General features: G+C 43.4%; 1 protein-coding gene across 1 annotated transcript in view; it reads right to left on the reverse strand.

The window, feature by feature from the left end:
* LOC110509959 (pyruvate carboxylase, mitochondrial) overlaps positions 1 to 17351 on the reverse strand; it is a 108021-nt gene that overhangs the window by 83485 nt on the left and 7185 nt on the right. The window contains exons 4-8 of the mRNA XM_036967814.2: positions 17172 to 17337; positions 16870 to 17015; positions 16655 to 16772; positions 16419 to 16570; positions 8860 to 8978 (exon numbers count right to left, since the gene is read on the reverse strand). Coding sequence (XP_036823709.1) covers positions 8860 to 8978; positions 16419 to 16570; positions 16655 to 16772; positions 16870 to 17015; positions 17172 to 17337 — 701 coding nt within the window. The remainder of the gene's footprint in view (positions 1 to 8859; positions 8979 to 16418; positions 16571 to 16654; positions 16773 to 16869; positions 17016 to 17171; positions 17338 to 17351) is intronic.

The raw sequence follows: 17351 nt of genomic DNA on the forward strand, positions 1-17351 counted from the left end.
GGTGGGGTTATATCCTTCCTGTTTGGCACTGTCCGGGGGTGTCCTCGGAGTGGGCCACAGTGTCTCCTGACCCCTCCTGTCTCAGCCTCCAGTATTTATGCTGCAGTAGTTTATGTGTCGGGGGGCTAGGGTCAGTTTGTTATATCTGGAGTACTTCTCCTGTCCTATTCGGTGTCCTGTGTGAATCTAAGTGTGCGTTCTCTAATTCTCTCCTTCTCTCTTTCTCTCTCTCGGAGGACCTGAGCCCTAGGACCATGCCCCAGGACTACCTGACATGATGACTCCTTGCTGTCCCCAGTCCACCTGATTGTGCTGCTGCTCCAGTTTCAACTATTCTGCCTTATTATTATTCGACCATGTTGGTCATTTATGAACATTTGAACATCTTGACCATGTTTTGTTATAATCTCCACCCGGCACAGCCAGAAGAGGACTGGCCACCCCACATAGCCTGGTTCCTCTCTAGGTTTCTTCCTAGGTTTTGGCCTTTCTAGGGAGTTTTTCCTAGCCACCGTGCTTCTTCACCTGCATTGCTTGCTGTTTGGGGTTTTAGGCTGGGTTTCTGTACAGCACTTTGAGATATCAGCTGATGTACGAAGGGCTATATAAATAAATTTGATTTGATTTACTGCATTCCATGCCCAGAGCCAGGGAGCTTTGGAATGTTTATCAAACTTTAAAATCCTTGCTTTGTGCATAGTGTACAGAACTCTGCAGATTGGGAGGAGGGGTTACCTTGGCTGTTACTAGCTGCTCGTGAATTAGTGCAAGAAAGCACCGGGTTTAGCCCAAATGACTTAGTGTTCTTAGTTTAAAGTTAATCGTTTTGTTTACAATAAAATAACATTTTTTAATTGGCGAACCTGTTGTTCGCGTCCCCTCATTTTTGCCACAGGCTATGAGCCGGCCTGTGACATTATCAATCATCCACATAAGTCACAAATTCTTTTGTATGACCATTAGGCCCAGCTGTTGGAAATGTGGCTTTCCTGGATATAGCCACTATATTGTGATCACTGCATCCAATGGGTATGGATATAGCTTTAGAACAAAGGTCTACAGCATTAGTAAAAATGTGATCGATACATGTGGATGATCTTGTTCCTGTAGTGCTTGAAAACACCCTGGTCGGTTGATTGTCCCTAGGAATTCTAAGCAAACAGCTAGAGGCAGGGCTTTCTCCTATAGAGCTCAATTTTTATGGAATGGTCTGCCTACCCATGTGAGAGACGCAGACTCAGTCTCAACCTTTAAGTCTTTTATTGAAGACTCATCTCTTCAGTGGGTCATATGATTGAGTGTAGTCTGGCAACGAACCGCCCTTGCCGTCTCTGCCTGGCCGGTTCCCCTCTCTCCACTGGGATTCTCTGCCTCAAACCCTATTACAGGAGCTGAGTCACTGGCTTACTGGTGCTCTTTCATGCCGTCCCTAGGAGCGGTGCGTCACTTGAATGGGTTGAGTCACTGACGTGATCTTCCTGTCCCCCCCCCTTGGGTTGTGCCGTGGCGGAGATCTTTGTGGGCTATTCTCGGCCTCGTCTCAGGATGGTAAGTTGGTGGTTGAAGATATCCCTCTAGTGGTGTGGGGACTGTGCTTTGGCAAAGTGGGTGGGGTTATATCCTGCCTGTTTGGCCTTGTCTGGACGGGGCCACAATGTTCCCCGACCCCTCCCGTCTCAGCCTCCAGTGTTTATGCTGCAATAGTTTGTCAGGGGGCTAGGGTCAGTTTGTTATATCTGGAGTACTTCTATCTTATCCGGTGTCCTGTGTGAATTTAAGTATGCTCTCTAATTCTCTCTTTCTTTCTCCCTTTCTCGCCTTTCTCTCTCTCTCTCTCTCGGAGGACCTGAGCCCTAGGACCATGCCTCATGACTACCTGGCATGATGACTCCTTGCTGTCCCCAGTCCACCTGGCCGTGCTGCTGCCCCAGTTTCAACTGTTCTGCTTGCGGCTTAGGAACCCTGACCTGTTCACCGGATGTGCAACCTGTTCCAGACCTGCTGTTTTCAACTCTCTAGAGCAGTGGTTCTTAACCTTGTTGGAGGTACTGAACCCCACCAGTTTCATATGCGCATTCACCGAACCCTCGAAAAAAAAAATCAAATTCAAAACATAGGTATATATTTGACTGATGCACAAAATGAACCCTGCATCAACATCACTGTGTTCAAAGAACAATCTTCAAAACATTCACACAAAAACAAAAACATAAATGAATATTTACTGCAAATCAGTGACTTCTGCTGTTGCCTTTCAGAGACCAGTTCAGAAATGCGCAGCTTCACCTTGGCAAGTGCCACTCATGTCATTTTCGCAACAAAGTCTTCCTTTTCTTCATTTTTATGTCCAGCATCCTCGAAAAGGATTGCTCGCAAAGATATGTTGTAACAAACGGTATGAAAATCTCCAGAGCTTTCTTAGCAATAACAGGGTACGTTACCATTTGTTGACACCAAAATGTTGAAAGCGTTGTTGTTCTGAAGAGTTGCTGTTGAACCTGGCTCTGCTGAATTTCAATGATTTCATCGAGGTATTCATCATTGACATCTGTTGTCTCAACACTAAACGTGAACGGCTGTCTCACCCATGCTGGACATGACTCTTTTGTAGGGAAGTATCCGTCGAGAGACTTTGCAAGCTCATCTAAGTGCGTGGCAATTGCTTGCTTCAGTTCCGCGGGTACAGAAATGTCTCCGATTCCAGATACATCTTCGATCTTACTAACACAGTCGTCCAGCAGGGGAAAGTTTGCGAAGTTATTGTTCTCTGTTCGTCGTTTCCATAACGGTAGCTTTTTTTGAAAAGCCTTCAGGTTTTCCTCCGCTTCGATGATTTTGACTCCACCGCCCTGCGTATTTTGATTGAGATGATTGAGAGCTGCGAAGATATCGGCCATGTACGCTAAAATGAGAATGAACTCAGAATTTTTGAAGCAATCTGCATGACAATGTTGGTGCTCTTGCAAAAACAGGGCTAATTCCACACGCACGGCAAAAACACGATTCAGCACCTGTCCCCGGGATAACCACCTAACGTTAGAATGGTACAGAAGTACTTCGAATTCAGAGCCCATTTCTTTACACAGCTCACTGAAGATGCGATGCCGCAGAGCACTAGTTCGCACATAGTTCACGCATTCTACTACAATTTTTAATACTTCTGCCAGTTTGAGGCAAGGTTTGTGTTGCCAACGCATGCATGTGCAGAATACAATGCGTAACAATGTGTGGTGCATCGGCTTTCACTAGCGAACCAAAACCTGACTTTCTTCCCAGCATCCCACGAAAGATTGTCGTCTTTGAAGAAGTCATCCACAAGTTTCTTCACATCGGCTGCCTTAGTTGTTGTTGTAAGAGGCGAACAAAACAAAAATCTTCCTTTATCATGGCGTCTTTCACATAGAGCACGAATACAGCAAGCTGGCTTAGATTGGAAACGTCTGTGGTCTCGTCGAGTTGAAGGCTGAATTTTGCCGGGCTTGAAATCAGATCTGCAACTACTTGAGCCAAGATGTCTTTGCTCATGTCCTCTATTCTGTTGCTGATGGTGCCATTTGAAAGAGGAATTTGGGATAATTTAACTTCAGCCTCTTTTCCCAGCATGATATTCGCCATCTTCAACACAGCTGGTTTTATGAGTGTTTCACCAATGGTGTGTGGTTTGCCCTGCTTTGCGATCAGGTAAGCAACTTTGTACGATGCTGTGAGGATCGGTTTGTCGATGGGTACAAAGCCGAGAACAGGCAGAGTAGCCTTTTCATCGAATCTGGCTCTCTTCACCTTGAATTCAGCTAGCGTTGTGTTCTTGTATTTTCCATCTCCATGCAGCTTAAGGAAGTGTTTTCTTAGTTTTGCCGGTGCTAGACTAGAATTGCTCAACTTGGCATTGCATATCATGCAGTTAGGACACTGACTCCCATCACTTTCCGTTATACATGTAAATCCATATTGTACATATTCGTCCGACTACTTTCCTTTTTTGCTCGACATAGTAAGTATGAAGGGATTAAAATATTAAGAAAGAAATCACAACACGTACCATCACAACAGTCACAAGTCGACTACTGAGCGCACCAAATTCCCTGCAGCACAGATAGGCCAAGCGATGTAGCGTGATCACCTGCAGCCAATGATGGCCAAGCGGAGCGTGTCATCACGAATCATATGAATCGGATGTGTGTTTTGACCTCCGCCGAACCCCTGGGGTTCGATCGAACCCAGGTTAAGAACCACTGCTCTAGAGACAGCAGGAGCGGTAGAGATACTCCTAATGATCGGCTATGAAAATCCACCTGACATTTACTCCTGAGGTGCTGACTTGCTGCACCCTCGACAACTACTGGGATTATTATTATTATTATTAGACCATGCTGGTCATTTATGAACATCTTGGCCATGTTCTGTTATAATCTCCACCCGGCACAGCCAGAGGACTGGCCATCCCTCAGCCTGGTTCCTCTAGGTTTCTTCCTAGGTTTCGGCCTTTCTAGGGAGTTTTTCCTAACCAATGTGCTTCAACACCTGCATTGCTTGCTGTTTGGGGTATTAGGCTGGGTTTCGGTACAGCACTTTGAGATATCAGCTGATGTAAGAAGGGCTATATAAATAAAATGTGATTTGATTAATAACCTGAACCAGATTACAGGAACTGGTTACAGTGAGAAGCTTCCTCTTGAGCGGACAGCTTGATGAAAACCAGTCAATATTCAGGTCCCCAAGAAAGTACTGTTTACGTCACACACCATCAAGCAGTTCACACATATGATTTAGATAGTGACTGTTAGCACTTGGTGACCTACAGCAACACCCGAAAAGAAAAGGCTTTAGATGTGCCAAGTGAGCCTGCAACCACAACACTTAAGATCTAAGCATTACAGGAATATGGCTCTGATAAGCATTTGTCTCTTCTATAGATGTTATATCCTTGTATTTCTACTGATGTATAAATCACATTAATTATCTAAGGGAGTCTCAGAAATGGCTAATATATTAATGTTATCAGATGTTAGAAGGTTCATGAAATCAATAACTTGCTAAGGCTACATGTAATGTAGTAATATGTAATATGTAATATGGGCTATTTTCAGCCCTTTCCTGGGTAGCTTATCAGAGAGTCATAATATTTAAGAGAGCAGACCAAGCAAGAAAAAAAATATATATACATTTAGCAGTCCATTAATAAATTGGTGTGGGCGCTGCGGGGTTGAGGCTACGAACCCATAGGCTTGGCTCGCTCTCATCCCTTGCAGGCTTCTGGGAGGGAGGGTGGACAATGAGTGTCGTAATGGAAGTACGCAATGTCTCCACAAGCTCTGGCAGCTTTCATGGCTGGGATCAGTTCTTCCCTCTTCTGGCACACTGTTCTGCTTACTGTTCTTCAGGTCCTGGACCTCTGGTCAGGTTGTCCATTCTTTTATTAGTAGAATCTGAGTAGTTGGACAAAACACTTTTCTTGCTTATAGGTCTCTTTTTGTTTAAAAGATCCTAAACGTGTGATAGAGAGACATCACTGGCACGGTCCTCAAATGGTACTACCGCCGGCTTTGGGCTTTGTTATGGTAGCTATCAACGCATGTTAGGCTGTTACTCCTCGCAATTCCAGACAGGGCAGGTCACAGGAAAATTTTAAACAAACAGCAGGGTACTAGACAGCCACAAACCAGGGACAATCTGCCGTCCCAGCCACAATGGCTAACCACGTTGTGGGCTGCGCTCAAGAAAACATTGCCAGCTTGATGTCCAGCTAGCTAGCAGCTAGGCTAGCTCTGACACCAAATAGCTCCTCAGACCTGTCCTTGGTCAACAGGATCACTGGAAAGATAGTTGCTGGGACTGCTTGTGATGCCAACTGCGTCTCGGGAGCCAACATAAGCTAGGTAGCTACCATGAACTTCCAATATACTTTCAAACAAAACTAAGCCGTCCAGAAAGACAACCATCTCCGCAGCACTCCTCCAATCAGGCCTTTATGGTAGAGTGGCCAGACGGAAGCCACTACTGTAAAAAAGGTACATTACAGCCCTCTTGGACTGCTAAAAGTCCTTTAGATGCCTCAGACCATGAGAAACAAGATTCTCTGGTCTGATGAAATCAACATTGAACTCTTTGGCCTGAATGCCAAGCATCACGTTTGGAGAAAACCTGGCACCATCCCTACAGTGACGCATGGTGGTGGCAGCATCATGCTGCGTGGATGTTTTTCAGCAGCAGAGACTGGAAGACTAGTCAGGATCAAGGGAAAGATGAACGGAGCAAAGTACAGAGAGATCCTTTGATGAAAACCTGCTCCAGAGGACCTCAGACTGGGGCGAAGGCTCACCTTCCAGCAGGGCAATGACCCTAAGCACACAGCCAAGACACCGCAGGACAAGTCTCATATGTCCTTGAGTGGCCCTGCCAGAGCCAGGACTTGAACATCTCTGGAGAGACCTGAAAAATGTGCATATGTATATTCGCATGTATACACACACACTTCTAAAAACCAGTTTTTGCTTTGTCATTATGTGGGTAGTGAGTAGATTTAATAAAATGTTTTTCATCAATCAATTGTAGAATAAGGCTGTAAGGTAACAAAATGTGGAACAAGTGGAAGGGGTCTGAATACTTTCCAAATGCACTGTACATGGCCTCCATAAAGCAGGATACTGTTCCTAGAGAGGTGATGTTATGGCAACGCAAGAAAAAGGATGAATGCACCAAAAAAGGACAGATGAACATTGACTGAAATGAGAGAAATGCTATTATGAGACTGGGGAAGTCAGAGTTTGAGGAGTTAACACATTGCAATTGCATGGGCCATTTCCAGTGATTCCCATTACCACACAACTTAGTCGGAAATGACAGAAGGGGGCCTTAATTGGTCTTAATCACTGTGACCAATTGAAAGTCATGATAAAAGGTGGAGGCAGACAGCCAAAAACAGAGCTGTCGTGTAATAACCTACTCACCAGAGCACTATATTCAGTCCTGAGAATTCAACCCAGCTGGAGGAGAACATGGCCAGCGGCTGGTGGGCGTGGCTCAAATGCCTTTTTGGTGAATTTCCGAAATAAGAATCAAGTGCATTTCCAGACCCAATCACTCAGAGGGGTGCTCCCGCTGAATGCCAATTGCAGTCTGACAGTTTCAATTTCATGTGACAAGATGGACATTTATAATGAATGAACCTACATTCCTTCCACGCGACCAGACAGGCACAAATACAGAAGTCTGTGCCAGGAGCACAGGAGAAACACACAAAAAAAAACAATTCATATCAATTTGTGTGAGTCAGTGTTAAAAAATGATGCTGCTTTGCTTTCATCCCTCCTGAATTATTAAATAGAGGACTTTGCTGCATCTGATAAGTGCATGCTATTTTCACCTCTAAATGCATTTGACAGGTGAGATTAGGCATTTCATCATCTTTAGTGTCCAGAGTAGGAAGTCCAAATGACATAGCACTGCGAGACTATTTGTGGACTAGGATTCTGGCTCTTAATGTAGAACTCAGACAACCTGGACTGTGATTTATATGGAAAAGGAAAACGGCATAAGAACATAATGTTCTTAAGCATCTGGTATAGCAGTCCATTTACTTCATCGGTACGACACTTCTGTAAGGTTCCTTTGCGTTATCACAAAGCAAGATGTTCAGTCCTTGACTAAGTAGTATCATGTCTTCCCATCTGGTTCCTTTTCTTCCTCCATGATAAACTTTACTCTTCAATCAAGTTCCCAAGCAGAGGAAACCCAAGTCAACCATAACAATCAAGCAGAAAAAGCATTAAAAAAAAAACTCATTCATTGGCTAGACTCACACTCCAAAGGGCTTTTTCTTTTGTCCACTCATCTGGAAATACTGACTAGATTACCTACATGACTATATGGATTTAAATTCATGTATATTACTTGTGATTTTATTTCAAGTAGGATAGCAGCCAACACGAAATGACTAATATTGATAACCATCTAGATGTCATCAATGTGACATCGGCAACAGCACCAGGACAGAGTGCCCTTCGCTCCCGCTTAACAAGCACTACCATACAGCAGGAGCGTGGGAAGTAGTTAACTAGTAGCCAACATCAAGTTGACAGTCACAGTAAGTATAAGCATACAACCTATGACGCAACAGTCCTCCCATCAATACTTAATCAAAAATAAACAAATCGTCAGTTTTATAACTGACCATTTAAAATGGTGTAAAACAGTGAAATACGACTCAAACTCATCCTCTGGCTTCAAAACAGAAGTCCAAACTCTTGCGGTACAGTAGTTGGCGTGGTAAGAAACAGCTAAAAACAGTACACTATAGCAGAGTGCTTTCCATACACTGGTTGTCATATTGGGCTGCAGCTACCACATTCTCAGTTGAGATGAATTAACAAATCACAGCACATATTGGTGGGTACACTTCCTGCTTTTACCTCCCGCTTTGCACCTATGGGTACACCTCACAAATGGCCGCCAGTCCACCCATTATGCCATAATTTACTTGAATACGGACGCCCGTTCTGTGTTTTGCTATTCGAATGGCCAATTAGGGTCATCCAACATTTCATGACCTTTACAGCCCTAAGTTTGCCAGAATGTAGAATACCTACATGGATATGGGTTTGCCATGTTTTACCTACATATTGTTTTCAGTTAAGTTGACACAATGAAGCCATTTAGAAGTATTGGGACCCAACCTTTATAAAGACAGTGAGCAAAAGGACAGTCTTGCCACTTACCATGAACAGACATAATTTGACCAGACAGGGAACAGTCTTACAGGTCGTCAGAGAAGTGACATTGTAATGCCAAGTAACGGCCATGACCGACGCCGTGGCCTGCTCAGTAACGGCCATGGCCTCCTCGTTAATGTCTGTAACTTACTCTGTGACCTGCTCGGTAACGGTGTGCTCCACCTGTAGGCGGGAGTTGACCTCGATGAAGTAGTGTCTTCCATGTTTATCCACCAGGAACTCCACCGTGCCAGCGTTCTCATAGCCCACCTGTACACACAGGACAAATCCAATTAGATGCAAACCTCTACTTCCTCACCTACCTGAGGACATAGAAAGACATTTGAAGAAATAAGTATGACTGGATTTCTTGGCAAATTCTGACTTCTATTGGAAGAGTTTACACATTGTTTCAAAAGCTAAAATTAACTTCATACAAATAAAACCAAGTACTGAATCAGTTTCTCCCACCTCCACTACTACAGAAAACTAAATCTACAAAAAAAATTAAAAAGGGAAAACGACAAGACTGCCAGCTAATATCTACTGAAGACTGCGATATCCCATTGTGATTATAGTCATTTTTAGACAGCCTTAGAGCTCAGCCAAAGAGGAAGCAGGATTTAATATATCAGCCCATTTCCCCCTCCACAGCGCTGCGGGGTGTCAAAATAGCACTAGCCAAATTCACTGAAATCTGAACCACTGAAATTCATCTCTTGCCCAAAACTAATCTCTGCCAGCTAGGCAGGCACCCGCTCATCCATTGTCACCCACGTGAAGGTGCAGGCTCATGGCTAGGCAGTTCGTGTCACACACAGGATAAGTGCTGTGTATGTACAGTGCCTTCAGAAAATATTCACACGCCTTGACTTTTTCCAAGGTGTTACAGGCGGAATTTAAAATGTATTAAATTGAGATTTTAGGTCACAGGCCGACACGCCACCTCCCCATAATGTCAAAATAAAAATGTTTAAAGATGATTGAAGATAATTATATTTTTTTTTGGTAAACAAAGAGGCTGAAATGTCTTCTGTCAATACGTATTTCAACCCCTTTGCTACGGCAGGCCTAAATAAGTTCAGGAGTAAACATTTGCTTAACAAGTCAAATAAGTTCAAATGGGCTCACTGTGTGCAACATGTTTGAATAACTACCTCAGCTCTGTATCCCGCACATACAAGTTCCTTTCGTTGAACAGTGAATTTCAAAACAGATTCAACCGAAGACCAGCGAGGGTTTCCAATGCCTCGCAAAGGGCACCGATGGGTAAAAAAAAAAGACATTCAATATCCCTTTTTGGATGGTGTAACTCCACCATGCTCAGTGTAATTAGTATCAATACACAGTCAATACAAAGATGCAGGCGTCCTTACCAACTCCGTTGCCGGAGAGGAAGGAAATCACTCAGGGATTTCACCATGAGGGCAATGGTAACTTTAAAACAGTTAAGAGTTTAATGGCTGTGATAGAAAACTGAGGATGGATAAGCATTGTACTTACTCTGCAGTACTAACCTAAATGACAGCGTGAAAATAAGGAAGCTTGTAAATAAATAAAAACACTCCAAAACATGCATCCCGTTTCCAATACAGCACTAAAGTAAAATCGCAAAAAATGCAGCCAAGAAATACTCTCTCCTGAATACAAAGAGCTATGTTTGGGGAAAATCAAACATCACTGAGTACCACTTCATGGTGGCTGCATCATGTTATGGGTATGGTTGTCATCTACAAGGACATTTTTGGGGTGGGATAAAAAAAAATATTTAAAAAAATGAAGCGCTTAGCACAGGCAAAATCCTAGAGGGAAACCGCTTGAAAATATTTACCAATGATAAACAACCAACTTGAAAGACCTTAAAGAATTTCTAAAATAATAATAATAGTGCAAATATTGTACAATACAGGTGTGGAAAGCTCTTAAATACCTAGCCAGAAAGACTTAAAGCTGTAATCATTGCCAAAGTACATTCTAACATTTATTGACTCAGGGATGTGAAACACCATGTAAATTAGATGTTTTTGTTCATTTATTGAACATTATATATAGAAACACTTCACTTTGTCATTATGGGGTATTGTGTAAACGTGAGAAATAAAATATTGAATCCACTTTTAATTCAGGCAGTAACAGCAAAATATGGAATAAGGGGTATGAAAACTTTTACAATAAATGTTTGGCAATAAAACTTAATAAAAAATGGAGTGCCACAGCATCAGTCATTTCAATCCAATTACAACCCCTGCCAGGGGGAGCGCTGCTTGCACCCATATTCCACACACAAAAAAACAAAGAAATAACTCACATTTTCATAGAACAGGCTGCATTTCATTATGGGCTTTGCTTGTATACTTATCCTCTACGGCAGTGGTTCCCAAACTTTTTATAGACCCGTACCCCTTCAAAACATTCAACCTTCAGTGCGCTCAGCGCACTCTCAAATGGTGTTTTTTGCCATCATTGTAAGCCTGCCACACACCACATGAAACATTTATTAAGAGTGAATATCACTTCCCATGAGCCGGGTTGTGACAAAGGGCTCTTATAGGACCAAGGCACAAATAAATAATTACACTCTTTATTTAACCATCTTACATATAAAACCTTGTCATCAAAAATTGTGAATAACTCAGTTTAATGAGAAGGGTGTGCTTGAAAGGATGCACAACTCTGCAATGTTGGGTTGTATTGGAGAGAGTTTTAAATCATTTTCCACAGTCTGTGCCTGTATTTAGTTCTCATGCTAGGGAGGGCCGAGAATCCACTCTCACATAGGTACCTGGTTGCAAAGGGCATCAGTGTCTTAACAGCGCGATGTGCCAAGGCAGGATACTCTGAGCGCAGCACAATCCAGAAATCTGGCAGTGGCTTTGATTAAATTCCATTTTCACGAAACCGCTTGTTGAAATTTCAATGAGGCTCTCTTGTTCAGATATCGGTAAGTGGACTGGAGGCAGGGCATGAAAGGGATAACGACTCCAGTTGTTTGTGTCATACGTTTCGGGAAAGTACCTGCGTAATTGCGCACCCAACTCACTCAGGTGCTTCGCTATATCACATTTGCCATTGTATGATGTGTGTGTGCAAATGAACTCAAGCTTAAAGACAATGATGGTAAAACCTGTATATTGTACTTGTTAATGCAGACAGAGAAGATCTCCAACTTACCAAATCATAGCCTCAACTTTGTCCCGCACATTGAATCTAGTTGCAGAGAGTGTAATTCTAGATTCAGATCATTCAGGTGAGGAAAAAACATCACCCAGACAGGACAGTCGTGTGAGACACTCGTCATGCAAGTGGACATGATGCTCAGTAAAGAAGGCTCGTCTCTCAATTTAAAAAAAAAAGTCAATACTTTGCCCTTGATAACCAGCGCACTTCTGTATGTAAAAGCATTACATGGTCGATGCCCATATTATTGCATGATGCAGAAAATATGAGAATTCAGGGGCCTTGCTTTAACAAAATGAACCACTTTCACTGTAGTGTCCAAAATGTATTTCAAGCCGTCAGGCATTCCCTTGGCAGCAAGAGTCTCTCAGTGGAGGCTGCAGACCCAAGTGGCATCGGGAGCAACTGCTTGCATGCGCGTTACCACTCCACTATGTCTCCCTGTCATGGCTTTTGCACCATCAGTACAGATACCAACACATCTTGACCACCAAAGTCCATTTGATGTCACAAAGCTGTCCAGTGGTTTGCAGAAGAGGATGTCTTAATTGACCCTCCAAAAACAAAGAACATATACCAGGAGCTGTGCATGCCAAGTCTTGACTCATCCAGCTGTAACGCATACAATTCACTGGCTTGTACGCAAAGCAGTAATTGTTTGAAAACGTCACATTGTCACATGGTTAGCAGATGTTGATGCGAGTGTAGCAAAATGCTCGTGCTTCTAGTTCCGACAGTGCAGTAATATCTAACAAGTAATCTAACAATTTCCCAACTACCTAATACACACAAATCTAAAGGGGTGAATGAGAACATGTACATAAATATATGGATGAGCGATGGCCAAACAGCATAGGCAAGGTGCAATAGATGGTATAAAATACAGTATATACATATGATGAGTAATGAAAGACACGTAAACATTATTAAAGTGGCATTGTTTAAAGTGACTAGTGATGCATTTATTAAAGTGGCCAGTGAGCCTCTCCGAGTTAGTGATTGCTGTTTAGCAGTCTGATGGCCTTGATATAAGCTGTTTTTCAGTCTCTCGGTCCCAGCTTTGATGCACCTGTACGGACCACGCCTTCTGGATGATAGCGGTGTGAACAGGCAGCGTCTCGGGTGGTTGTTGTCCTTGATCTTTTTGGCCTTCCTGTGACATCGGGTGCTGTAGGTGTCATGGAAGGCAGGTAGTTTGCCCCCGGTGATGCGTTGTGCAGACCGCGCCACCATCTGGAGAGCCTTGCGGTTGAGGGCGTTGCAGTTGCCGTACCAAGCTGTGATTCAGCCCGACAGGATGCTCTCAATTGTGCATCTGTAAAAGTTTGTCAGGGTTTTGGGTGACAATCCAAATTTCTTCAGCCACCTGAGGTTGAAGAGGAGCAGTTGCACACTCTTCACCACACCGTCTACGTGTGGACCATTTCAGAGGATAAGGAACGAGACCCAGGAGCGTGGACGAGACCGATGGGGCAGGAGCGGGGATGAGACGTGGTAGACACCGGCAGATAGGAACACTTGGCTTCCATCACCAATAACAGGTACTGTACATGCAAGCACAACAATTCAGAAACTAAGGCAATCTGCTGTTTTAAATATGTCAATGCTGGCTGAGTTGACAACAAAAATACAGGACTTTCAGTTGGAGAGTGCGCAATGGTGTGGGGGGTGGGGGTGTAAAATGAATTAAATGAGCTTGTGGGCTAGAAGAGAAAATAAGGGAAGTAGGAGACCGTATCAAGGCTGTGACCACACCCCTACATGTTCTTAAGAGGCTCTGGGTAGAGCGGTCACCATGGAAACGAGACAAAAATATATTACAAACTAGTTTTGACAGAGATCGCTTTTCAATAGCACTTTCAGTTATTCAAGTTTTATTTTCTGACCTTATCATCAAAACTCCTTGTGGTAGTTTGTAATTGAATGACAAACATTTCTGGGGTTGGAGTAAAAACACTTTTCCACCAACTATCAGCCCACAATCACATCAAAATATGTTGAGACTTGTTACAGCTTAAAAATCCTTCTTTAACCCATCAATAAGGGATCATAGCTCCCACCTGGTCAGTCTTATGGAAAGAGCAGGTGTTTTCATAATGTTTTGCACACCCAGTGTACACTGGATGTTCAATTTGGATACAAGAGTGATCCCTATAACCACGCCTTGACAAGCACGTGTATCAATATTCTAATGTATCGGAGGAATTTATTACCCTAGTATTCTAGTCAAAATATATTTCATATCTCAAATCATAACTAAATCTACCCAAAGCATGTTTCACACTGATATTTTGGTCCACAGCTTACTCCTGAGATAAAGGGCTGGAACACCCTCTTTTAATGAAGTTGTAATCAAGTTTCCTAAATTAACCGCAGATGATTAAAGCTTTAAATAACAGATCAAAGTGATTATAAAATTTACTAGGGTCTGGGGAAGGTGCTATATAAGAGGTATATGGGTGAACATTATCCTCCTTAGATAAGTCATGGACTGTCAGATATGATTATCTATGGATATCCCACAGGATAGTAGAACAGGAGAATCATTGAGCATTAAAATGTACTCTATAATTCACTTATAGATAAGACCAAACTAATTCTAATGGAAACTCTTTGACATGACAAGCTGGACCGTAGTGGAAACGCATGCTGAAGGGCTTAACACATCTGATATGCAAACAATGTGCTCATGTGGGAGGAGTCTGTTAGTGAACCACCACTGGCAGGGTTTTGTTTTCGTTAGGAGAGCAGGTTTCTCAAAGTGCATGCATAGCCAAACGCTCTCGTCGCCACTCCTCTTCATTCCTCACTGCCATATGATAGAATTCCTCCATCTGTTCAGTCACTCACACCCAATTTCTTTCTCTCTCCCTCACAGACCAATGCTAGTGTAGTCATATTTTCCATTCTGTTAAGTTATTGACAGAGCAAATAGGGTGGGAGACTGGTCACTGTAGTGCATGTCTGGGTATCAGGCTGAATGGATGAGTTCAGGCAGTTCAGTGGCCGATCCCAAATTGAGGGCCACATGCACATCACAGGTCTTTCTTCACTCCCTCAAACAGGGCAAACTCGTCCCACCCCCTGCCTCCCTCTTCCATCCCAAAAACAGACAGCAAAAAATGTAATACAAGCACTTGCAAAATACAGCTAGCTCAAGGGTGAACATGACAGGCACACCAGCTAGTGTACACAACGTCTAATAGCTTATCTCATACAGGATGGGGAAATCGGTGGGATGCCACTGACAACAGTAACTGTTTTCTGATCAAAGTAATTGCTTCCACCTCAAGAAAACAAAATAAGTCAGCTTGATTGCAATCAGGAAATTCTTCAATTGCGTAATGTTAGGACATTTTAGCACAGTGCTGAGCTATAGTTCGAATCAGAGTTCGATTATTGTTCCATTGTATCCCCCCCCCCCGAAACAATAGCTGCTCTAACTGCTACATGACTAGGCTATATTCAGTAGCCTATATTGCCACGGCATATGCTGCTATAGGCCTACTCACAGAATGCTTCAGAGATCTACTTATGAGGCAGCATGCATGTCATCAAATGCTCGCAGTCAAACAATCAATAATACGGCCCAACTGTTTTTCCCCCCCGTGTTCGGTCCAGACTGCCATCTCACCTGCAGCGAACCGCACAACGGTACGAATTGGACCGAGACCACCCTTTGAGCGATACACCGTGCATTGTTTAGTGCGGATAGTGTTCACACCAGTTCAAACCAACCGAACTAAGGGAGTAAACACTATGGTGTGAAAGCCCCCTTACAGGTGATATTTATTGTGAGTGGGAGTGGCAGTCTCAACAGTTCACTACTAGTGGCAGTCTCCTCTGGCCATCTGTGTTGTTGAATGCTGCCATCTAGTGTGCCAATTGGTAGCCTGCAGGTGGAATCTCTTTCCACTGCTTTAATTAGGCTCTATTATTTTACTTTGATCCTTTCTTCCTTCCCTGTAGGACACTTATGAATCGAAATTGCTCTTTCGGTCTCTAAATCCCTTTCTTAAACTGCAATATTCCTTTCCAGGTTCTCATCCTCCTCCCACACGTCTCCATTGCCTCTATGAGCACAACACAGAATGAGAACACCCATTTAGAACGGCTCAGAGTAGCTTATAAATGAATTTAAAATATTGTGCTTTGAGGGCCTTGCTTTCCTTACTACAATTATTTTATTTTTTTTTAAATGTAGGACATTTCATTATGAGCCGTTTTGAACGAAAGGCCAAGAACAAACAAACTCCGGGTTTCTCAACTTTCATCCTTCATGTTTATAGTGTCTGTGAGAAGTGCTTTTGCACAATAAAACAGACTAAAACTTCACTCAATTCAAACAATGATCGTCTGATATTCCATTCAAAACTGCAAATACATACAGCTCAGCCATTTTAGAAAGGCAGCAGTGCCAAAATTCTAAACATTTAAAAAATGAAAATGAGAAAGGAATACAAGGTTTCAGCTCTACACTCCCTATTAAAAGAATGTATCATAAAGTGTGTGCGTGTGTGTTGCATCCTGTACCTGTCTGGCCAGGTTGACAGAGTCAGCGGTGAGTCTGTCCCGGAGGTGTGGGTCCAGTTGTACAGCCGGGGCGATCTCTACCACCTTCTGGTGCCTCCTCTGGATAGAGCAGTCCCTCTCATACAGGTGGATAACATTACCATACTTATCACCTGGGAGAGATGGGATGACAATGTATACAGTAGATCTAATCACAACACTTAAAAGACTCAACAAAAACAGTCTAACAAACTCACCCAGGATCTGCACTTCAATGTGTCTGGGTCTCTCAATGAACTTCTCCACGAAAAGAGCACCGTTCCCAAACGCAGCCAGGGCCTCAGAGTACGCACGCTGATAGTTCTCCTCCAGCTCCTACACACGTCAACCGACGGGGAACAATAAGTCAGCCAGCACAAAGACAAAACACTCAGACTGGAGCCTCTACTTAGGTACAGATATTTCTACTCACCTCATACTCTTTGACCACCCTCATTCCCCTGCCCCCACCACCGTAGGCAGCCTTGAAGATGATGGGAAAGCCATAGGTGTTGGAGAACTCCTGGGCCTCCGATAGGCAAGTGATGGGACCGTCTGTCCCTGGTACAACTGGAACTCCTGGAAGCAAAAACAATCCAACAATATGAGCTTAACTTAACAGTACACAATGTCAGCTGTATGTTTGATGATTTTGCTGAAAAAATTACTTTAACACATGAAACAAACATCCATCAGACAGTCCTGAACATGACAGTCAGTGAGTGTCCGGCCTACCTGCACGGATAGCGATGGATCGAGCCTCCACCTTGTCTCCCATCATGCGCACCACATCAGGGGAAGGGCCAATGAAGCGTACCCCAGCATCGACACATGCCTGAGCAAAGTCTGATCGCTCAGACAGGAAGCCATACCCAGGGTGGATTGCATCCACATCATTTTCCTGAGAAAAATAAT

Source organism: Oncorhynchus mykiss, chromosome 29 (assembly GCF_057628025.1).
Source record: "Oncorhynchus mykiss isolate SJ-2025 chromosome 29, ASM5762802v1, whole genome shotgun sequence".
Classification (NCBI taxonomy): Eukaryota; Metazoa; Chordata; class Actinopteri; order Salmoniformes; family Salmonidae; genus Oncorhynchus; species Oncorhynchus mykiss.